A 24,704-nucleotide genomic window follows, 5' to 3' on the forward strand; every position below is an offset into this window, starting at 1 on the left:
CAAGTTCTGCCAAACATTCAGGGAAGAGACAGTTACAACCGGTTTTGGATTCTCCTAGAGAGCAGGGAGGGATGCACAACCGAACTTTTCTCCTGGGACAGTGCAGTGGCACAGACCCAGACCCGGACCAGGACGGCCCCAGAAAGCAAAATCCCCAGACAGACAGAACTAGTTACCACTGTTAGGGCCACAACCGCACCATGCTCACTGTGCCAGACCGGCTCTTGGACCTGACTGTAATTATCACGTACTCCTCACAACACCCTGGGGACAAGGCACTAGGAGTAGAGACCCAGAGAATTTAAATAATGAAAAGTCAGACACTGAGTGGTGTACCCACAATATAAAATCCTATACAAAATATTAACCAAATCCAACAGTAGGTTTGCAAGGGAAAGCTCGTTATTACTACGTTGTGCTTAACCCAGAAGTTTAAGGTGGTTTTTACATTTGCAAATTACCGTAATTAACCACACTAACAGAATAAAGGAGAAAAATCATCCAGTCATCTCCATGGCTGCAGATAAGTGATAAAATTCATCGGTTCACGATAAAAACATCCTGGCAGGTTAACAACAGAAGGAGCTGCTTTAACCTGGTAAAGGCCACGTACGAAAGCACTACAGACCACACACCCTCAAGGACAGGGACACGGAAGTGCTGAGAACAGATCAACAGACACTACCATGCTTCTAAGAGGGAGCGTCAGTGTAACCACGGTGCGAGCCATCTGCAGTCAAGCACCGCGAAGGCCACAGGAACCTGACTTGGGAGTGAAGTGAGACAGGAACATAACAGGACGTAAAAAGTTAGTAAGAAAGAACCAAATGGAATTTCAGAACTAAAAACATATGCAATTTCTGAAATTAGAAATCCACTACACATACAGGCTTAACCGCAGATCAGGGCAGTAGAAACGACCCAAACTGAAGCCAGGAACAAAAGATGGGAAAACACCTGCGTCTGGGGATGCGTGGGGACTCCACAGGTGGTCTGGCTGACTGTCACTGGAGTCCCAGGAGGGAGGGAGGGTCAAATAACAATTGTGGAAAAATGGTGGCCAAAACTTCTCCAAATTTGATGAAAAGGATAAACTCATAAATCTAAAATGCTCAATGAAACCCATGCAAGAGAAACATAAAGTAATAGCTTGGTGATCATTTTAACAAGCTTAAAATGGATCAATGCTAAAATCTTCTAAATTAATAAAAAATGATCTGATGATGAAAGAAACCCCACCCCCACACAAAACCACATTTGCTGCACCATGTTTTCCTGCTGAGTTACGGAAATGGGCACTGAAGGTCACAGCCATGACCAGACAGGGAGGGGACTGGGAGGGCCACGTCTGAGGGACAGGCAGGACCCCCGGCCCCCGCAGCTGAGCCTGAAGCACGGGCAGCCACCGCCGAGCACGTACTTCTAGGCCTGCGCGCTCTTCTTCCTAAATCAGCCAAGTACTGTTTTAAAAAATGACTTTGTTTTACCAAAGAAAGCAAGTATTTACACAAGATATGAAGCTGCCAAACTAAAAATCTAATATTTTGCCGTTATGCTCTAATTTTCAGAAACGCGCTGCAAGTCAGAGAGCAGGGGGTGGGGCGGTGGTAGATATAGATATTTTCAGCACAGGATGGTAGTACAGTGACATAGTATTTTTAATGTTTCCCCAAACCCTAAGTGTCACTGTTGTTAGGTCTTGGAAGTATTGGTTCCTGCTCACTCGGTCATGTGCAGAGCGTGTTTTATAAAAGAATTCAATGAGAAAAATCAGTTATGATTTACAAAAAGCCACTTTTTAAAACGACCTATTAGTTTATTAAACAAGGACTGAGTGTCACACAAAATCACTTAGTGATCAGACACCATTCTTCTTTACATCGGGGAGGAAAATACTGCATTTGATCTCAAGGTGTTTTATGAAAAATTAATAATGTTGGTCTCAGAACACATCCATGTTTCTTGTCTTAGACTAATCCTTTTTTGGGGGTAAAACCTCAGTTGTATTTCAGGCAACAGGAGCAGCTTGCTGGAGTCTGAGGAGTAATAACCCTGGTTGCCAGCTCTCTGCAAACACTACACCGTGCGTACCCTTACTCACAGACTCACAGACAGATCAATCCTGTCTTTCTCAGGATGTTTCAGAAAACCGAGCTATAGGCCCTGAACACGTTTCACAACTTGGGATAATTACGAACAGAAAACCCAGCTCTCGCCAACAAACACACTAGGTAGAAAAGAAAGCCCACGTTTCACTAGGCTTGGCAAAACAAATACAAATGCGCCAGCCACGGGCCCCGGAGGCCAGGTTTGGGCGCGGGGCGTTGCTGGGGCTAGCAGCCGCCGAGGCCGGCGCTGCCATGCGGGAACAGGGCCATGGTCTTCTTGAGCTCCCTGTAACTCCAGTGCAGCTGCTCCACCTCGGCCTTGTGCTGCGCCCGCACCTGGCTCAGCTCCTGCAGGAGATGCTCGTTGGTGGTGACCAGGGAGCTGGAGGAGAGCACAGGGCCGCACCTGAGCCCCTCCCCAGGCCAGCCTGCTGCCTCCTGTCGGGAGCGTCCTCCCTCACCTGGCCGGGCGAGGTTCCCAGGCCCACACCCTCCCACCTCCCACCGGCTCCCTCCATCTGGCCATCGCTTCCAGACTTCCAGACTGGGCGGCGCCAGGTCTGACCCGAGCCCTGAGCCGCCAGGCCGTGCGCAGGCACGACGGAGGAGCGGGGCACGCAATGGAGGGCTGCCGCACCACCCCAGCCACGCCCGTTTCTGAGAAAACCGTCAGTCTGTAAAGCCAGCAAAGCAACGTTCTGACTCCAAAGAAAACCCACAGTCTGGTGTATTTCCAGCTCCTGGTCAAATGTAAAGGGGCCCCTTACTAATTCTGACGTAGTAACAGTGTAATTCGGCGTCTTGGTCTCGTGGTCTTGTCGGCCACTTCTACGGTGACAAGCAACTTAGGAAGGGAGCGGCACTGTACTTGCCCACTCGGCCGCCTGCAAACTGCCCTTTGCCCCCAGTCAGCAGGAACAAGGGATAGATGGACAGGGGACCATCTTCCCACAGACGTTCGCCGCCACGGACAGACCACTGTGCAGGCACCAGGGAGCAGCCATGGGCTTGGCGGAGGCCCAGAGCAAAGTGAGCGTGAAGCCCGGCTGCACGCCAGCCTCGTCCACACGGAGCCCGCCGCACCGCAGATGGGGGCTGTCGGGTTCTGGGGATGAGCCTGCCTCAACCGCCCCCTCCCTACACCTGTGACGGCCACCCTCCCCTTCGCTCTGCTACGGCTCATCTCTCAGAAGCCCCTTCCCCTCTGCAACTTGTGCTTGGGATGGGCCCGCTGACTGCCTGAGAGATCACAGCCTGGCTCCACCTGTGGCCACACTGCACTCAAGCCCAGGGGGAGCCGTGGTAGCCCCAGCCGGAGGCAGGAGAGAAAGGGTGAGCTGGGCTCAGGCTCTGCACTTGCACTGAGTGCAGATGGCCTGTCCTCACCTCACCCCCCCAGCGGCACACCCCCTCCCCGAGGCCGAACTCCTCCCTACACCCAGCCTCCACCCGCTTCCCAACACACAATTCTCTGAATGAAAACTGAGGTTCTGCCTTGATAATCCTCACACCCCCAGCTCCTTTCTTCTCACCACCCAGCACACAGCCGGGAGTAGAGGTGGGGTCTCCATGTTCTAGGAGAACTGACAGGAACCACTCCTGGCCGACCAGGACATGGGGCATCTCTCGCCATCTCTCCTGTGCCCCTCACCTCTGCTGGTCACACCCTCAGGTCACACCTCACAGGGTACTGCAGCAAGAAGGGACTTGCTTTTCCTTAAGAAAAGGAAGCTCAGGGAAGGTCCAAGTCAGCGCAGAGACACACGCAGCCCGGAACCCCACCTGCCATGACACCACCAGGGGCTCCTCTGTGCCCCATGACGTGACTAGGGCTGGCCCTGCCTCCACCCACACCTCCCGAGCGGGCACCTGTGGCTCTCCTGCAGCATCTGGGTGAGCTCCTGGATCTTGTCATAGTGTTCCAGGTGCTGCTTTAATTCCACAATCTCACCGGACAGCCTCTTCACACTTGTTTGAAGTCCTGAAAAAGAAAACCATTACATCGCTGAGTGAAATTCACAAACATGTTTTAAAAACTACAACTGTTCAAGAGTGTAAGCTAGATCAGGGATATGAGAAAAACAATATAGTTTGGAAAAGGTCCATTTGTATAAGCCACTCAAAGACAACCTTGGGCCTCTGCCCTCCAGATACCTGAGGAACCAAGTCTCTGCACGGAGGGCACAGAGTAGAGAGAGAGGTGGGGCTGGCGCCAGCCGGGGCTTACTCCCACTGAACATGCTGCTGGCAGGAAAGGGCCTTTGGCACCTTTCACCCACCAGGCAGCGGGCTCTGACCGAGGGGAGGGCCTGCAGCTTTGGGGACAAGCGACCAGAGGCCCATGGTGGCCACATGTCTCTGATGTGTCCTCTGGTCCCATGTCTGTAAGTGACACAGTGTGTCGGGATTCCATCCACATAACTCCTGTCTCTGGGTTTCCAACTCGACAGGGAAAGAAATAGATCATTTATCGGCTCTGAAACCCAGAACCAGGATCCAAACAAATCCACAAAAAACTACACAATACAAGAGACAACAGGAGAGCCAGAGCGGGAGGTGTGGGCAGAGGGACGGCAAGGACACTGGCAGCAGGCTCCAAGAGCAAAGGCGGAGGGCCCTAGAAGTGCTACGATGAGGCCACACTACTCAGTATCTGTACCAGCCTACGCTGCCACTGCAGGGCTGTTGAAAGGGATTCTGGGACGAGGGCAGTGATGGCATGCTCTCGGCATCCCCCAGAGCTCCTTCCCCCAGCCCAATATCAAGAGTGTCTAGATGACAAAACCAGAGCCCTGCAGACAACATTACAGCCCCTAGGCATGAGGCAGCATCAAGACCCTGGAGAGCGCCACAAGCCCTGCATGGCGGCCACATCTGTGAGAAGGAAGCGTGGTCAGCAGCAGGGCAGCCACTAAGTGTCCCCCATTTTCACAGGAAGCCCCTGCTGGGCAACCAAGGACCCATGGCTGACCCAAGAGAGGCTCGGCCTCCTCCATGAGGTCAGACCAGGGGGTCCCTGTGTAGTCTGACGGGACTGCAGCCAACCTTGGCCCCTTGAGGCTGACCTGTCCAGTCCCCTCCAGGAGAGGGTTGTACTACAGAGGAATGTCAGGTGTGGGGCCCTGCTCAGGCCGCACAGGACACCAGAGAGAAGCGGGGGGGTGAGGAGGGCCTGGGGGCGGGGGCAGTTCGGAGCGCTGCCTGACCTACTCCTGGAAACACAGAGGCCAAATTCCACGTGCAGGTGAGCAGCCAGAGGAGTGCTGAGCGCAGGCCCCACACAAAGCTGCCGCTCTTGGACAACAAAAGCCACACCCAGGACACCAAAACCAGGACCGAATATTTCAGAATGAGCTAAAGACCAAGAAGAAATGATACAAGAAACGCAGGAATGAGTCAGAACCGAGAATGTCAGAGAGGAGGCGGCCGAACTCAGGCCCGAGCTTGCGGCAGAGGAAAGCTTCCCGGGAAATGAAGGCTGAGCAAGAAGGAGTCCAAGAGCAAGTGAACAGGAGGGTGACATCTCAAGACACAGGTGAGAAGGGGAAAAGTTTTTACAGAACTCAGTGCGCAACAAAATAGCCCAATAAACACAATGGAAGAGACCTGAGCAGGTCGCGTCACAAAGATGACAGGCCAGGGTGACCGTCTCATCTGTGGCTGCGCTCCCACGACGGAGCCCGCCGGGAGTGCGCAGACAGACCTGCTCTGAGGCCCTTTACGAACAGTTTTCAGACCCCTGGGGGTAAGAACCAGATGACACTCAGCGGGCCAGTCCTCCGGGAAGTTAAAGCCTTCCAGGGACCTTGCGATTCACGGCACAGAAGACACACAGCACCACCACCTCCTCACTAAAACCCCGAATCTGAAATACCGACTGCGCCCTGGTAAAAACGACAAAACCGAAGTAAAGCCGGCGAAGGGAGGGAGATGAAAGGGATCTGGAAGAAACAGTGACCACAGAGAAAAAGCACCACCCTGCTCCAGAGGGCCGAGGCAGCAGAGTGGCCGTGTGCACGCTCCGAGAGGCAGTCCCCACAGCCCACGGCACCACCACCACGGCCAGCCACGGAGGCTCTGGGGAGCTCCTGCTCTGAGCCTGCGGGAGCAGTGCTCATGAGCCAAGATGACCTCACAGTACTGTGCGGTATGTACTGGACCTGAATTCTGAATACCGTAACTTAGAATGAGGTCTGTAAACAAGGGTGTGAATACTCACATTTCACCAAATAACTAAAAAATAAACTATAAACTCACCAGTGATCTGCACATTTAATGTAGCTGCAGTGTCTGCATTCTTCGCTTCTTTTTTCATGCTGAACAAAAGAGCCTTTAGGCTACTATTCTCCTCCAAAGATTTGTCTAAATGTTGCCTCAAGTCATCCTAAGGACACAGAATGACACACTTAAAACAGACGAGTCAACTTCACTAAGATATATATACGAAATTAAGTGAAACCTTTTGAGATCACCAGATATCAGTTTCCCTTTATATATCATAACCGATAAACCACAACGTGAACAACAGAAATCAGTTGCCCCCAGCTGAGTAGCAGTGTCCTTCAGAGGGGACAAAGGGCAGCACGGGTCATACGAGGGCACGCTGTGTGCCCAGCATCTCTGGTGAGGGAGATGTGCTGGCTGCTGGAGCCCTGCCTCCTCCAGAAAGGCCCCGTGGTCACCACAGCCTGGCTCCCCATCCTTTCTCAAGGAGCAGGAACGAGAGCCAGGAAGCATGCCAGCCCCGAGTGGTCCCCCTAAGCTCACTTCTTGGGCAAAAGCACAGGCAGATCCCAAGGCTTTGCGCTCCCCAAGGCAGGCACGTCCCCGCAGGAGCCCCATTCTGTTCCTGTCCTCAGTGTGTAAGCGCAAGGAATCACACCTGCCATTCCCATAACAGGTGGGAGCTGCAGTCAGAGTGCGCTCCTTTCCCACCCAAGGAGGTGGCAGCAATGCCCAGCACACCATGAGACATTAAAGGGGAGGGAAAGGCACAGAGACCACTGGGAGAGCTGGTGGCACATGGGCCATGAAAGCCACCTGCTGCCCAGAGCATGGGGCTCCCCGCCTGCACAGAAACCAGCAGGCACATCCCCACTAGGGGAGCGAGCATCTCAGTCTCAAGGGGACAGGGCTCTTGCTCTCAGGAAACTGCTACGCTCACTCTGCCCGCTGACAGCCCACCCAGTGCACCGGCCCCTCTGTGTGCACATACACTCTGGGCAGTACAGAAACTGCTGCTGATGGTTTGTCTCCCCAAACGTGGTGAGTTCCAAAAGGGCAGGGGCTGGGCACCGTCCTGACGAAGGTCTCAGTGGAGGTTGGGGCAGAAGCAGCGGACCGATCATGCCCCAACGTGCACGGCACCACCGCTGGAAGCCGCACTGGAAAGGCTTGGGAGCAAGGCCTCCGCCAAGGCCAGCGTCCTGGGCATCAGGACCTGACGAGACGACTGCAGAAGCAGCGTCTTCATAACAGGCAGGAAAGGGGATCAGCAGCGGACCCTTCAGAAACAAGGGGCTTCCTCCGTGAGAAGTAGCTCCTGACAGCGTCACTGGGTGGATCTCAGAAGGGCAGCGAGCAGGGCTCCTGGGGCAGCCCGAGGGTTCCGGATCACTTGTCCAGGCAGGGCCTGTAGGATGGGTCAGTCAGCCCGTGGTCAAGAGGCAAAGGAGCCACACCTCTGTGCATGGTTTCCATGTCAGACTGCATTGCTCGGAGCAGACACCCGGGGCCTGTCTGCCTGGACTGCGCTGCTCCCAAAGTCAGCACCATAAGGGAAATGGGGTAATCCACACATCTGCACCAAACCCCAAAGCCGCGGCCCTTTGTGTTCACGGTTAACAGGCCATGCTGTGTCTCATGGGGTCAACACTGTCCCACAAAAATGACGTCCTGCACAGTGATTATGGTGACGGCTCACGGGGCTCCAGTCCTTTCTGGATGTACTCACCACTCGTGTGCACACATGTCCATGGTGCATCTAAAAACCAGAAGGGGCTGCCAGTATCATTTCACTGTTTTTATTATTTTTCATCTTTTTCTGTAGAAGTAGCTTTGTGGGGAATCTCTGAGATGGCAGGTTCTCATAAAATACAGACCACCTCAGATGTTGCAGAGACCCGTCTCACAACAATCCTGTGGCTATTCTCGTTCCCGCCTTATGAATGACACGGCCGATACAGAGGCTGAGGCAGGAAGCTCCCGAGATGGCCCAAGGATGCTCCCTCCTGCTGTCACGTGGTGTCCTCCCCTCTCGGGGGTGGACCTGCTGACTGGACCCACACCACACACAATCGAGGACACGTCCCTCTCAAGAGCAGGTAACAAAGGACCGCCTTCTGCTCAGGGGCTCTCTGGCTCTGACCAGAGCTGGCAGCCTAAAGAGAGGCCCCTGTGCTCAAAGCCAAGCTACCTGTGTGCGAGCCTGCAAGGGGATGCCCACCTTCATCAAGCCTCCGAAGGGGACCATGGCCCCCTTGACAACGTGATGGCAAGACCCCGAGTCAGAGGCACAGCTCAGCTGCACTGGGACTGGGACCCACACAAGCTGTGGGTAATGCGTGCTGCTGGTGTGGGGTAACGTGCAGGGCAGCGATCACACACACACACACACACACACACACACACACACACGGGCTTACACGATTTGCCCAGACTGAGCCGGCCGTGATGTTCCAGCCCACGTGACACAGATGGTCAGTACTAACTTTTTCAACAAGGAGCCCCCCCAAACAAGTTCCACACACTAAAACTCAACCAGGATGACTAACAAGGTAAATGAAACTTCCACTGGCTGAAGGCACGACGGACACCGTACGGGGAAGCTGCTACAGAGGGTGCGCCAACGGACCTCAGCAGAGTCAAGGGGATGAACGTACCTTCTCTCACAGAGCAAGCGTTTTCTCTGGGTGAGCAGAGCACCTGGAAGCTACTCTCACAGCAAACTCGCAGACCCACCCCAGCGTGAGCAGCTATGGTCCTGGACCTAGTCAGTCCTCCACGGCCATGGCGTGGACTCCCAACACCTCCCTGCCCCTGGCAACCACTTTCTCCCAACCCACAGGCTGTCTTTCCGTTTAGGTGATGGCTTCCTCTGCTGTGCAGAAGCTTCTTTGTTTGATGTAGTCCCACTTATTTAAACATTTTTGCTTTTATTGCATGCACTTGTGTCAAATTCAAAAAATCATCACCAAGACCCTATCAAGGAGGCTTTTCTCTATGTTTTTTTCTACAAGTTTTACAGTTTCAAGTCTTACATTTGAATCTTTAATCCATTTTGAGTTGACTTCTATGGATGGCGTTAGGGGTCCGGTCTTCCCAGCACCAGCTATTAAAGAGACTATCCTTTCCCCATCGTGTATTCTTGGTACACAATGGCCATTTATGTACGCGGTTATTTCTGGGGTCTCTCTTCTGTTCCATTGATCTATGTGTGTTTTTATGTTGATACCATACTATTTCGATTGCTATAGCTTTCTTCATAATAGAATTTGAAATCGGGGAGTACGATGCCTCCAACTTTGTCTTTTCTCAAGACAGATTTGGCTATTGGGGATCTTTCACAAAACCAGAAAAAGGAGAATACAAATTTTAAGAAAAATAGTTATGTAAATTTTACAGTTTTTAAAAATTTCTGTGAAAAATGCCATTGGAATCTTTACAGGGATTGCACCAAATCTGTAGATTACCTTCAGTAGTGTTGACTTTTGAACACTATTAATTTTCCAATCCATGAATATGGGATATCCTTCCATTCATGTCTTCAATTTCTTTCATCCAGTGATAGTTCTCAGTGTTCAAATCTTTAACCTCCTTGGTTAAATGTATTCCTGAGTATTTTATTCCCTTTGATGCTATCACAAACGGGATTGTTTCCTCTTCAGATCAATTGTTGGTGTAAAGAAACACAAGTCATTTCTATTACATTGATTTGTGTCTGGCAACTTCACTGAATTTATTAGTTCTAACACATTTTTGTGGTTGTTGTTATGAGTCTTTAAGATTTTTTTTACACATGCAATCCTGTCCTCTGCAAACAGATGAAATTACTTCTTCCTTTCCAATCTGGATGTCTTCTTTTCTTGTGCACTCTTGCTACCACTCCCAGTGCTGTGCTGAGCAGACCTCACAGGAGTGCATGTCTGTGTCTGGTCATGGCTCTTAGCTCAGAAAGCAAGGTTTGGTTTTCTCCTACCGATCACGCATTAGCTGTGGCCTTGTCCTAAGTAACCTTTACAGTGTTGAGGAAACTTTCTTATCTACCTATATTGTTGAGACTTTTTATGATGGATGGAGTGTTGTTTTGTCAAATGCTTTCCCATCTATTGAGATGATGGTGTGGTTTTGATCTTTCAATCTGTTTATGTGGTGTATTAATTAGCATTTGTTGAACCAACCTTGCATTCCAGGGGGAAATTCCACTTGGTGATAGCGTATACTTTTTTTGATGCCTTCTTGAATTTGATTTCCTAGCATTTTATTGTAGATTTTTAAACTATGTTCATCAGCGATATCAGCCTCTAGTTTTCTTGTGGTATTTTTGTTTTTTTGCTACCAGGGTGATGCTGGCTTCAAAAATGGGTATGGAAGCATCCCCTGTACTTCTGTTTTCTGCAAGAGTTTAAGAAGGAGTATTAATTCTTCCTTGAACATGCAATAGCATTAAGCCATGGAGCCATCTGGTTCTGGGCTTTTCTTTATTGGGAGGTTTCTGATTATTGCTTAATTTCCTTATTTCTCATTGGTCTGTTCAGGCTTTATTTCCTCTTCTTTCTTCGAGAGAGAGAGAGAGAGAGAGAAGGGGGGAGGCACGCACACACACGACCAGTGGGAAGGGGGAGAGGGAGAGGAAGAGAAAGAATCCCAAGCAGGCTCCATGCCTAGCGCGGAGCCCAACACAGAGCTCGATCTCATGACCCTGAGCCGAAACTAAGAGTCGGACACTTAACCGACTGAGCCACCCAGGTTCGCCCTTTATTTCTTGGCAGGATGTATGTTCTAGGAATTTTTTTTTTTAAAGATTTTATTTATTTATTTGACAGAGAGACAGCCAGTGAGAGAGGGAACACGAGCAGGGGGAGTGGGAGAGGGAGAAGCAGGCTCCCAGTGGAAGAGCCCGATGTGGGGCTCAATCCCAGAACGCCGGGATCACACCCTGAGCTGAAGGCAGACGCTTAACAACTGAGCCACCCAGGTGCCCCTGTTCTAGGAATTTACCCACTTCTTCTAGGTTGTCCAGTGTGCTCACTTATGAGCGCTCATAACACTCCCTTATGACCCTTTTTATTTCTGAGGCATCCACTGTGATGTCTCGTCTTTCATTTGTGATTTTGAGTCTTCTCTTTTTATCTTAGTCTAGCTAAGGTTTTGTGGATTTTGTATATTTTTTTCAAAAACCCAACTCAGTTTTTTTCCCCATTATTTTTCTAATTCTATTTGATTTATTTCTGCTCTAATGTTTACATTTTCCTTCCTACCTCCTGCTAACTTTGGGTTTAGTTGGCTCTTCTTTTTCTAGTTCCTTGAGGTGTAAAATTAGGTTGTTTGAGATCTTTCTGGTTTTTTAGCATAGGCATTTACATGTAATGGTCTTATCATGAGGTTGGGAACGACAGGATAGCCCTGCCCAGCCAGGAGTCTTCGCTCAGCTGCTGGGTCCAAGCTGTGCTGGCTCTGGCTGCCCTTGGGCACCACCTGGTGGAGGAAGTCCCTCCGGTCCAACAGCACATCATGGGCCTGTGCCGGCCGGTGCAGGCAGGACAGCAGCAGGGACCCCAGGATCACCCTGCTACCTGGAGTCTCTCTCACCAGTGGTCTAGACAGCCTAGGCCAGCGAACACTGGGGCCACAAAAATCCCACCTCAAGCCCAGCTTCACCTGTGCTCTCTCCCCCACTCCGCCTCTCACAGAAGAGACAGCAGTCACACAGGAGAGGCAGGGTGCTGCTATCTTCAAACTTCTGTTGTGTAGGGTTTGGAAGCCACGTAGGCAGGCAGTGCCCAGGGGGAGGTGGGGGTGGGGAGCCCTGCCGCGGCGGGGAAGTGTTCCGCTTATCTGTGAAGTCAAAACAAGGACCCCACCCCACGTGTGCAAGAGCAGAAATAACACAAAGGCATGCTCACCACCTCCCTCTGCGCGTTGCTCAGTTCCGACGCCGCCTCGCTCATCTTTACGCGGTACTGCTGCTGCTGTTCAGCGAGGCGCTTCTGCAGAGATTCATTCTCCAGAGTAAGGTAGCTAAGTTCTTCACACACACTTGCTGAACTACCCTGAGCTGTTGTGAGCTCTTGCACAGAGGACAAAACATGTCTTGCCTGAGCTAGGAGTAAAAACCAAATATCATGACGGCATTTATGTTAGAAGAATGACGTGTTCGTACGTTTTGAGTAACACAAACTACATGCCTCAGAAACAGTGACCAGCATGGAGACCGGCCAAGGGATACACCACTGAACCACCACACTCAGCTTTCTGTACATCCATCCCATCACAGACGGGAGGTGGGGAGACAGGGAAACAGTTTTATTCTAGAGCCGAGATGTCCGTGAAGAGCAGTCCATGACCGGACAGTTTGGCTGGATGACCCAGTGGCCTGCCAGGCTGTCTCCAACGGCACTGCCTGCTCCTGCTGCTAGCCTGGACCCCAAACAGTTTGGTAGCTCCACAACTGGGGGAAAGAGGGTAAGATTTACGGGATCAGGATCCAGGGGCTCCAGCTTCTTGGGGAGTCCTGATTCCAGAAGGAGAAGCTGCAGGACCACAACCCTGAGCATACAGCTCAGCTCTGGGCAGGGCCCACAGTGTACAGGAAGGAAGGCTCCTGCTCCCACTGGGACACTGAAGGCTGAACCCTGGGCTGTGGGAGAAAGAGACACCTGCCACCTGGGGACACAGCATCTCACGCTCTGAAAGAAGGGGTGCGCAGTGTGCTCCTGCACCCAGGCACGGGCAGAAGCAAAGCCAAGTCCTCCCTGCGGAGGGACCACCCTCCTGGGCCTCATTCCCAGTGAAAACTCAGCAAATCCTGGGCCCTGCACATGATCACATGTTCAGAGGTTGTGAAGGAGATAATGGCACCTTTTCAATCTTTCCAAACCCTTCACATAAAGCAAAGCAACAAGAGTCAAACACCTGTGACCAGCATCTCCAACAAAACCAGGTGACAAGGCATCTCCATAAACCCCCGAGTGCCAGTAGGTGGGAAAACCAACAGCCACAGGCCTGCATGACGTCCCTCATGCCTCACACCCCACGGAAGCCACCAGCTGCTTTGAGGAAGGCCGTCAGGATGCACCATGCAATGCAGTGGGGACACTGACAGCCAATGGGGAGGAGCCAGCAAAGTGTGGGGGCCAGAACTCAGCAGGAGAACGGCACGTGCGCACAGAATGCTGCCCGGAGGGTGGCCCTGAGTGCGGGTCTGAGTGGACCACCCTTCCTGACTCACCCCGGAACACCTCGTTGCCATGCAGGGACTTGCAGCCACTCCAGTACCTGTCCACCAGGTCGAGGAGCGCCTCCAGAAGCGCCACCTCCAGGGCAGCCTTCTCCACAGGCGGCACAGCTGAGTACAGTCTGGGAGCCACCTGCAATGGAGACAGAGCCGAGATGCTGAGACCAGGAGTCACTGCATGACGCGAAGCCTCCGCCACAGGCATGCTTGCACCCTCCACACATCCTGCTGACACCCTCGTCCCACAGAGAGTTGTACCATGGGCCATCCAGACTTCACAAGGCTGCAGGGGTGGCACAAGGACGTGGGACCCTGGTGACATCCCTACACCAGGAGGAACAGCTTAAGGATGCACCAGAAGGTGTCACATCGAATGTGACAGTCATGAAACCCACATCACAGTTTAAGCTCTAAGGCTGTGGCAACTCCCACAGGAACCAGTCCACCGGGACTCCTGGAGGCTGGAGACCCATCAGAGCCAATCTCGGCCTGAATGGTCACTGGCACCCGGAAAGCCCTGAATGTAATGAAGTCACACACTGGACCAGACGGTGCTCAGGCCAGGATGATGTGGGCTAAAGGGCTGCCAGGCGAGACCATCACGGCTCCACCCAGGGCCCACCACACCAGTGCTACGTCAGCATGCACATCAAAGGCTCTCTCTTTTCCTTTTAGAAGTTACTTTACCAATTCCAAAAGATTATCAAAGAAAGGGGGTGGCCTCTTCTCTCCTGCCCACTTTCCAAGGGTCTGGGGACTTGATGAGGGAGGGCGGAGAAGCCCGCATCTGTCTCCGGGCCGGTCACCAGAGCCGGACGCAGGCTAGTCCAGGTCCCCAGGAAGGAGCTCCAAGCAGAAGGCTGGGGAGGGCCCCGCCTAGTGCTCTGCAGCTAGCTAACCTCCACAGGGCTTTTCTACTAAGGAACACCTGAAGAGCCAGAGACCCTGAAATGAGGCAAGGCAGGTAAAGACACTTCAGTGGGGACAGCTCCTCCCCTCCTGCCACCACCGCCTACCCCAAGCCCTGGACCAGGAGCAGGCCCGGCAAGCGAGCACAGCTCTGACCAAGGTCATGCTGGGGGTGGGCGGCATGAAAACACTAAGGCCTGGCTGCCCGCCCCAACAAGCTAAGGCTGACAGCATCTGAGTGAGCGCCTGGCACCACCACCTCCATCAGAAGCTGTATCTGGACACCTGTCCTCAGGCACGGGCGACAGAGCCAGAGTCCTCAGTGTGCTCACTCAAGCTTCTTCCGTCGCCCACCTGAGGGGTAAAGGGCAGTGCCCACTGTGAGAGGGTGATCACCATGCCGCAGCCCCAAGACAAGGCAGCGTCCCCTCCTGCAAAGTCCCGGCCCCAGAGCAAGCGTATGAGTTCTCTGCGCAAGGCTCTGCACCTGGTGATGTCCATCCTTGGTGAGTGAAGCCAGGCCGGGGCACAGGAAAGGCCCAGGCACGTTCCTATCCCAAACATATCCTCATTCTTCTTCTTTCCTTCAATCCACACAGTGAGAGATTGTCCATACAAACAATGACCAGACCTTCTATAAGAGCAGCCTTCTGACCCACAACCCACAGCAACCAAGCCCAGAAGCCAGCCAAATCTACAGCAACCAGCCAGGGCGCCAAAACGTGACCCCTGTAACAACTGGTCCAGCGGCCAGAACTTGCTCAGTTAAGTGAGAGTTGCCCTTATTTTTCTCCGTTTGTAACTCAGGACCAACCACAGGAAGCAAAATCACTCCCCTAACCAACCACACAGGAGGCCAGCTCCTCACGTCTGCCAAACCAGCGATGGGGCAGACCCCCGTGCCACAGTCTGCTCTCCTGTGCCTGTCCAAAATCTGCCCCAATTCCCACCACTCTGTGCCTCCTTCTACAACAAAGCCAGTGACAAAGGCAACAGAGTCATCACCCATGTGGCTGAGGCTCACTCAGAGGGTGGGAGGACTCTCAATCCCTACCCAGGACGAGTCCTTTGGAAAACCATAGGATGCATATGCAGGACTCCCTCACAACAGGACCCCTAATGGTTCCCTGGCCAAGATGATGGATTCCACCTCTGAGAAAGCACAGCGCAACTGCCCCTCGCCTGTGCCTACACTCTCGCCTCAAAGTGCCGAGCGTGGCGGGAAGGGGCGTGGAGCCCGGGAACACACTTCCAACAGACCAAGAGGTAGCAAGTGCTGGGGAGAAACCCGTGTAGAAGCTTCTCCAGCTGGGGACCGGTGAGCACAGGGGTGGGAGAGGGAGCACGGCAGGGCTCAGCAGCCCCCTGCCTCCCCATCCAGTCCTGCTCGGCTCTCCCACTCACCTCTCCGGTGCCACTCCTGCTGCGGGGCCCCTCCTCCTCAGGCTCCGATACCTCTGAGCGAGACAAGGTCCTTTCGCTCCTGCCCTCCGAGCCACTCTGCCTGCTCAGAGTCTCCTCGGGGCTCGAGGACCCGTTGGGCCTCTCCAGGTGTCTCAGACACTCCTGGTCTGCAGGTGCCTGGAATCTCCCACCAGGCACTCTTCGCTTCCTGTACTTTTCAGAGGCAGGCAATGGATTTAACACCTTTTGTGCTGACAAACTTGACTTCTGAGAAAGGGCGGAGTCCTCAATGTCTGTGGAATCTGTAAGGGAGGGCGGAATACAGCCCTCAGCAGACCAAGTTCTCTGGCCGCAGTGACCAGTACTGTCATTTAAAAAGGTGTGCATGCGTGCGCGTGTGTGTGTGTACACACACACACACACACACACACACGGAAAATCCACCCAAAAGTGATAAAACTGAGCTAATAACCTTAACAAATGAATCAACCAATGACTGTGTTCTTGACAAAATCACATACAACAAAGAGAAGTGAGTAAAAACCTAGAATTGGGGAATTACACAGGCTTGTAAGAGACTGTAAGAGGTTGTACAGGACGGCAAGAGTGAGACTGCTTACCTGGGTGGGGGGTAAAGTGCACGTGCTGTCCACACTGTGGCAGGAGCTCCCCGCAGTACTGGCTCTGAAGCCTCTTTTCTGGACCACACCCTCGAGAGCCACCTTTCCTCTTCTCATGGCCCTTCTTTACGGAATCCCCACACTGGTGCTGTATTGACTGAGGACTCAACATATGTCTGGGTTCTATTTTATTAAAAAACATGTTAAAAGTTTTATTTCATCAGAAATTCCACCTTCACCTTCTGATTAGTGTATGACAGCTACCAAGGGCACGGTTACATAAGGAAAAGGCGACTGCGGGTTGATTCGCCCCATCCAACCCTGCAGTGACTCCAGCAGCCGCTGCAGACAGAGCCACGCACAGGACCAACCCGCCTGGCTTCAGCACTGACTGCACATCTGGGGAACGAGGACAGTGCGGTGCCGGCACAGAGACACGACAGGCGACAAAACACCATCCGGAATCCAGAGAGAGACTCAAGTCAACTGAATCAACAGACGCGCCACAGTTACAGAATGCGAAGACGGTCTCTTCACAAGCGTGGGGCAGACAAAGATTTCTTGTAAACAAAAAGGACACCCAGAAGTACAAACCATATTAGGAACAGAACTGACAACCTGGACTTCATCGAGAGCCTCTGCCCTTTGAAGCGCTGTCAGGCACACAAAAGGCAGCCAGAGAACGGAGAGTCTGGGGCACTTACATCTGCGAAAGGGCTTGTATGAAGAAAACCACAGAGAAAGAACTCTTATGACCCAATACCAAGGAGAGAAAATAGGAGGGGAACAGACTTGAACACAAATGTCTCATCACTGGTCCTCAGAGAAGGGTGCATGAGAACCACGAGGAACCACTAATGTGCTCTCAGAGGAGCCAGACCTGAAAAGACTGACCGCACCGAGCTGGTGAGGACACCCACAGGGCAGATGTCCTCATGCCAGCAGGTGAATCCTGGGATTTCAGCCCAAATTTATGCCTCAACCTGCTGTTGTCTTCAGGAAGATTTCTCAGAAACTCAATACAGAAGAAGAAACGGAGTTGTAGTGCATACACAAGTCTTGGTGGAAACCAGAGGCCCCGAGCAAAGCCTGTGAAGAAATCCACACGCTGCAAAGACCTTCCAACACCCTTGTCCGTCTAAAGTTCCAAACCTGGCAGGCTGAGCGCTCAGTGTCTCCTAAGCTAAGTGACCACCCCCTCATGGCGAGGACAGACACCAGTGTCACCAGCCACAGGACACTTTACCTCCTTGTCTGCTCTGACCTTTTGGGTCTCCCCTGTAAGCAAAATTGCAGTCGCTCTGAGGAAGGACACAGTTTGAACAACCACGCAGAACTATATGCTCAATTACGCTGACATTGTCTGTCCCAATTCCATAATCCAAACTACTAGTATTTACAAGTTCACAGAGACGTCACGAGGATTCTGCAGGTAAAGGCGTTTTCCGAAAAGCACAGCTGTGTGTCAGGAGGCCAGAACTACCAGGCTGGGCCCACTGCGGCCCTGTGGTGGAGTAGCAGCCTACCTTGGGAACTACGGAGGTCGGCCTCTCGCTCCCTCTGGCTGGAACTTGTGCTCCCAGGAGGGTTGCTCAAGTCCCACTCGCACTCAGCAATGAGGTTCAGGACCGCCTCGTCATCTGCATCCATGACCAAGCACTTCTTGACCGAGGGGTCAGCGCACAGGGCCCTAGAGTGGCATGGTCTGCAAGGAAAAGCAAACTCAGTGCTGTCGCTCAAGCCAGCATCCCGCGCCAGTGCACACAGACCCTGTGAAGGAAGACGAGGGCCCTGCCAGCACGGCCACGAGGCCTCCAGGGAGGAGGAGCTGGTGCATGGCAGAAAACGGCTCCCGGCACCTCTACTAAAGAAGTCAGCACGGGACGTCCCAGGACAGGTGCTGATGTGATGTCGCCGTGCCGTCCGAACAGGGTACAGAACCCAGCAGGCTCCATTCAAGAAAGTTCCAGAAAGCCCCTAGCATGCTCTCTTCCTAGCATATCCACCATGTGACACATGTCAAGAAAGTTGAAGGATATGGTGCTCCAAACTTCTACCTGTACATTCAGGGACAATCTCTCCATACTGACTGAATAGGAGGTGTTTTATGATACGACATCCCTACCAATGGCAACCCCCCATATGAAGGTGAACACACACTAAGGGGTTCATTTCCAACACAGGCAGCTTAAGAAATTTCTTCGAGATAATATTCAATCACATACTATGAGTGTTGGTTCTATGGTATCTGATCATACTTTAAGCAATCAACACTATTCACTATTTTCTACTGCTGAGAATTTTCCAACTCACTGCGGAGGGAGGGGGACTTGGGTTCTCTTTCTAGGTCTGCCCACAGAAACCTGACACCTGACACGTTCTGTCTCATGGGTCCCCAAGTCACCTCTGCGTCCTGAGGCTGTATACCAGGTAGGCTCTCTGAGCTCTAAACTCTGGGACAGAGTTTGAGACTGGCAAGGACAAATAAACTACAAAATATTCTTGGAAGAAATTAAAGAAGACATAAATAAATAGAAACACATCCCATCTTCATGGACTGGAAGACTTAACATTGGTAAAATGTCAGTTCTCCCCAAAGCTTCTTACAGAATCAGTGAATACCTATCAAAATCCCAATGACAGCTTTCACAGAAATAGAAAAACACATCCTAAAATGCATTTGGAATCTCAAGGAACTCCAAATGGCCAAACAATCTTGAAAAAGAAGAGCAAGCATTAGAACTCAGATATGGCAGAAATGCTGGCATTATCAGACTAGGATTAAAACAACTATAAGTAATAATGTCAAGAGATCTAACAGAAAAAGCAAGCAACGTACAAGAACACATGGGAAATCTAAGCAGAGAGATGGAAATTCTAAGAAAGACTCCAAAAGAAATGCTAGGGATCAAATGCACTGTACGAGAAATGAAGAAAGTCTCTGATGGACTCATGAGTAGTCTGGACACAGCCGACAGAAGAATCTCTGAGCCTGAGGATAGCTCAATACAATCCTCCAAAACTGAAAAACAAAGAGAGAAAAAGACTGAAAAAACCTATAGTAGAATACCCAGAACTGAGGGACAACCACAAGGTGTAACACATGCTTAATGAGAACATCAGAAAGAGAAAAAGAAACATAAAACATATTTAAAGTCTGAAAATTTCCTCAATGCCAGACACCAAATCACAGATCCAGGAAGCTCAGAGAACACTAGCAAAATAAACACCGAAAATTGACATCAAGGAATATCATATTCACACTGGAGAAAATCAAAGAAAAAAAATGCTGAAATAAGCCAAAGGGAAAAAACACTTCATGTGCAGAGGAACAAATACAAGAACTACATCTGACTCCTCCTCAGAAACCATGCAAGCAACACAAGAAGAAAGTATTTAAATTGCTGAGAGAAAAAAACTACCACGCTAGAATTTGCTATCTTGCAAGATTATCCCTCAAAAGTGGAGAGGGACGCCTGGGTGGCTCAGTTGGTTAAGCGTCTGCCTTCTGCTCAGGTCATGATCCCAGGGTCCTGGAATCAAGCCCCACATGGGGCTCTCTGCTCAGGGGGGAGCCTGCTGCTCCCCCTGCTTGTGCTCTCATTCTCTCTGTCAAATAAATAAGTAAAATCTTAAAAAAAAAAAAGTGAAGGAGAAATAAAGACTTTCTCAGATAAAGAGAAATTATTAGAATGTGTTGCCAGTAGACCTGCCTTATAAGAAATGTTAAAAGAAGTTCTTTAGAGAGAAGAATGATACAGGTCAGAAACTCAGATCTATATAGAAAGGAAGAACATTGGAGAAGGAATAAAATAAAAATTTTTTTTTTTTTTTCAAGATTTTATTTATTTATTTGACAGAGATAGAGACAGCCAGCGAGAGAGTGAACACAAGTAGGGGGAGTGGGAGAGGAAGAAGCAGGCTTATCAGAGGAGCCCGATGTGGGGCTCGATCCCACAACGCCGGGACCACGCCCTGAGCCGAAGGCAGACGCCCAACCGCTGTGCCACCCAGGCGCCCCATAAAAATTTTTATTTTATCTTATTCTTAATTGATCTAACAGATGACAGCAACAATGTATTTGATGATGAGAACCCACGTATTACATGCATGATTATAACTTATGCATCAATGAACTGACAGCACCTGTAATACAAGGGACAGGAGGGTGGAATTAGGAATGTTTTGTTATTATGAGATATTGCCACTACCCATGAAGCATTGCAATGGTATTTGAAAGTGGACTAGAATCAGTCGTAAAGGTCTACCTCATATTCTAGGGCAACCACTAAAAAAGGTAAAAATATAATTATAACTGATATGCTAACAAAGGAGAGAAAATGGAATGGTATAACACACTCACTTGGAACCACAAAAGGAAGAAACAGAGCAGAAGACAAGAAGAGGAACAAAAAAACCAGAAATGAACATGATAGATATAAATCCAACTCTATCAATAACCACTTTAAACATCAATGGTCTAAACATTCCAATTAAAAGAGAGTCAACATGGATCAAAAAACAAGATCCAACTACATGTCGTCTACAAGAAACCCATTTTAAATATAAAGACTATATGGATAAAAAGTAAAGGGCTGGGGCGCCTGGGTGGCTCAGTCGATTAAGCGGCTGCCTTTGGCTCAGGTCATGATCTCGGGGTCCTGAGATCAAGCCCCACATCAGCCTCCCTGCTCAGTGGGGAGTCTGCTTCTTCCTCTCCCTCACCTGCTCCCCCTGCTTGTGCTCTCACTGGTGCTCTCTCTCTCTCAAATAAATAAATAAAATCTTTAAAAAAAAGAAGTTAAGGGTTAAAAACAAATATATTATGCTGATACTATTCAAAAGAAAGCAGGAAAAGCTACATTAATTTCAGACGGAGATACTTCAAAGCAAGGAAAGTTATCAGGAATAAGAGAGGCATTACATAAAGATAGGGGAATCAAATCTCCAAGAAGACAGTAATACTCTTAACCTGTATGCACCTAACAACAGAGCACCAAAACACATGAGGCAAAAACTGACAGAACTATAAGGAGAAACAGATGAATGCACTGGAAACTGGAGAGTCCAGCACCCCTGTATCAGGAATGGGCAGACCCAGGTGGCAGACAATCAGTAAGGACACAGTTGAACTCAACAGCACCATCCATCAACTGGACGTACTGACATCTATAGACCACTTCATCCAAAAATGATTACACATTCTACTCCAGCTTCATGGAACATTCACCTAGGTAAGTCACACTGTGAGCCATAAAACACATCTTAAACTTAAAAGAGGAGAATTCATAGAGTATCTGCTCTCAGACCACAGCGAAACTAACCTAGTGATACCAGAAAGACACTGGAAAATCCCAAATACTTGGAGATTAAAGAGCAAATTCCTAGATAGCAACATGGCATGAGTCAAAGAAGATATCTCTAGAGAAATTTAAAAATATCTTGAATTAAATGAAAATGAAAACACACCTTATCAAGGCTTGTGGGATGCAGTGAAAACACTATTTGGAATGTAATTCACAGCAATGAATGCATATATTAGGAAAATAGTAAAATGTACAATCAATAATCCACGCTTCCACCTTAGGAATTAGAAAGAGAAGAGCAAATTAAATCCAAAGTAAGCAGAAGAAAAGAAATAATAAAAACTAGAACAGCAATTAATGAAACTGAAAACAGGAAATGAACAGAGAAAAATTGACAAAACCAAAAGCCAGTTCTTTAAAAAGAAAATTGAAAAACCTCTATGCCAGGTTAATTAGGGAAAAAAAAAGACACAAATTACTAATATCAGAACAAAAAGAGGGATCGTGATGACAGATCCCAGGAGCATTAAAAGGATACGAATACTATGCCCACATTTTTGATAATCTAATGAAACAGACCAGTTCCTAGAAACACACATTCTACCAAAATTCACACTAGGAGAAATGGATAATCTGAATAGACTTATATATATTAAAGACACTGAATTAATAATTAATAACCCTCTAAAATGCCAGGTCCAGATGGTTCACTGATGAATTTCATCAAACATTTAAAGAAAAAAATTATAGCAATTTTCCATAATCTTTTCCGAAAGATAGAAGCAGAGAGAATACTTCCTAACTCATTCCATGTGGCTAGTCTTATTTTAACATGCAAGAAAGCTACAGACCAATAGCTCTCATGAACACAGATGCAAATATCCTCAAAAAAATACTAGCAAATTGTATCCAACAATGTACAAAAAGAATTACAAACCCCAACCAAGTGGGATTTATTCCAGGTATGCAAGGCTGGTTCAACATGTGAAAATCAATCAATGCAATCATCACATCAAAAGACTAAAGAAGAAAACTCATATCCTCGTATCAATGAACACCAAAAGCATTTGACAAAATCCAACATCCATTCATGATAACAATGATCAGCAAACTAGGAATAGAGGGGAACTCCTCAACGAGGTAAAGAATATCTACGAAAACCTGTAGCTAACCTCCCACTTAGTGGTGAGAAACTATGGTATATGGTATATGGATTGAGAAGGAAGAAATAAAGTTGTCTTTGTCACAGATACATGATTGTCTATGTAGAAAATAACCAAGAATCAACTAAAAACAAGAAAAAAAAAAAAAAAAACCTCCTGCAAAATAAGGCTGCAAAATACAAGGAGTTATGAGTCACATTGTGTCCCCCCCGCAAAAGATATGAAGTCCCAACACCCTGTACCTCAGAACGTGATCTTATTTGGAAATGGGGTCTTCACAGAGGTCATGAAGTTAGTATGAGATTAGACTGAGCCCCTAATCCAACCTGACTGGTATCTTTTGGGGAAACTACGATACAGAAACAAGCATGCAAAAGGAGAGATTCTGTGAAAAGACACAGGGAAAAAGAAGACAGCCATGTGAAGACAGAGCACTGATGAGATACATCTGCAAGCCAAGGAACACCAAAGATTTCCAGCAAGCCACCAGAAGAGTCATGGAATGGATTCTCCCCCACAGACTCCACGAAGAATCAACCCCCCAGCATCTTGATTGCAGCCTTCTAACCTTATTGTGAGACAACACATTTCTGTTATTTTAAGCCACCCAGTCTGTGGTACTTTGTTATATCAGCTTAGGAAACTAATACACAAGGTTAATACAAAAGCCAACCACTTCCTACACAGCAATAATGAACAAGTGGCATGTGAAATGAAACAGGACAGTACTATTTACACTAGCATCCAAAAAATGACATATTAGGTATAATCTAACAACACATGTACAAGATCTATTTGAAGAAAACTACAAACCTCTGATAAGTGAAATCAAAGTAAGTGGACAGATACACTATGCTCATAGAGATGAAGACTCAATATTGACAAGGTGTCAGTTCTTCCCAACTCAATCTGTAATAGTCACTGCAATCCCAGTCAAAATCCCAACAAGGTATTTTATGGATATCAACAAACTGATAATTTATAGAGAGAGGCAAAAGACCCAGACAGCCAACAAAATATTGAAGAACAAAGTCAGAGGTCTGATACTACCTGACTCATAATCTCACATGGAGGAAGGGGCGGGGAAACTCTACAGCCACCAAGCCCATTCATGAGCCTCCACCTTTATGACTTAATCACCTCCCAGAGGCCCCACCTCCTAACACCATCACCTAGGGGGTTAGGGTTTCAACATATGAATTTGGGGGGCCACACACATCCAGACCATTGCACAGGGTACTAGGAACAGCTGCCTACACAGTAATTAACCTAGTTTGAAAGGGGAAGTAAGGGAAGGGGGAGCTAAAGAGGATCTGAGGGAACAGGAGATTCTAAGGATTTGGAATTGATCCTGAGACATCAGAACAGAAACTGGCAAAGAATGGCCACAGGTCAAATCTAGCCCACGGCCTGTTTTGGTAAATGAAGTTTTATTGGAACACAGTCATTTGTTTAAGTATCACCTATGGCGCTTTCATGCTACAAAGGCAGGGTTCAAAAGCTGAGAAAGAGATCATACGGTCCACAGAACCAAAAATATTCACTCTGCAGCCCTTTTCAAAAAAGAATTTGTCAACCCCTACATTAGAGGAATTTAAAGATGAGCTAAGGCATAAAATGCAAAAAGAAAACCATTAAAAGCTTCAGACAAAACAAAATGGTGTACAAAAGGAGACAATCCTAGCACACTACAAGCAACGTCAACACTGCCCTTTAAAATCAACCTGCAAACCATGAAG

At 49.3% G+C, this 24,704-nt stretch overlaps 1 protein-coding gene across 3 annotated transcripts in view; it reads right to left on the bottom strand.

The window, feature by feature from the left end:
- Nucleotides 1–1,774: 1,774 nt before the first annotated feature.
- Nucleotides 1,775–24,704, bottom strand: part of CEP72 (centrosomal protein 72) — a 29,371-nt gene continuing 6,441 nt past the window's right edge. For 2 of the 3 annotated variants that reach the window (XM_034657112.1, XM_002926636.4), the window contains exons 5-12: nt 18,023–18,201; nt 16,497–16,679; nt 15,877–16,178; nt 13,558–13,696; nt 12,233–12,429; nt 6,366–6,492; nt 3,978–4,089; nt 1,775–2,490 (exon numbers count right to left, since the gene is read on the bottom strand). In XM_034657112.1, coding sequence (XP_034513003.1) covers nt 2,334–2,490; nt 3,978–4,089; nt 6,366–6,492; nt 12,233–12,429; nt 13,558–13,696; nt 15,877–16,178; nt 16,497–16,679; nt 18,023–18,201 — 1,396 coding nt within the window. In that variant the 3' untranslated portion in view covers nt 1,775–2,333. The remainder of the gene's footprint in view (nt 2,491–3,977; nt 4,090–6,365; nt 6,493–12,232; nt 12,430–13,557; nt 13,697–15,876; nt 16,179–16,496; nt 16,680–18,022; nt 18,202–24,704) is intronic. The other variant, XM_034657113.1, reaches the window with a different exon arrangement.

The sequence above is a fragment of the Ailuropoda melanoleuca genome, chromosome 3, assembly GCF_002007445.2.
Source record: "Ailuropoda melanoleuca isolate Jingjing chromosome 3, ASM200744v2, whole genome shotgun sequence".
Lineage (NCBI taxonomy): Eukaryota > Metazoa > Chordata > Mammalia > Carnivora > Ursidae > Ailuropoda > Ailuropoda melanoleuca.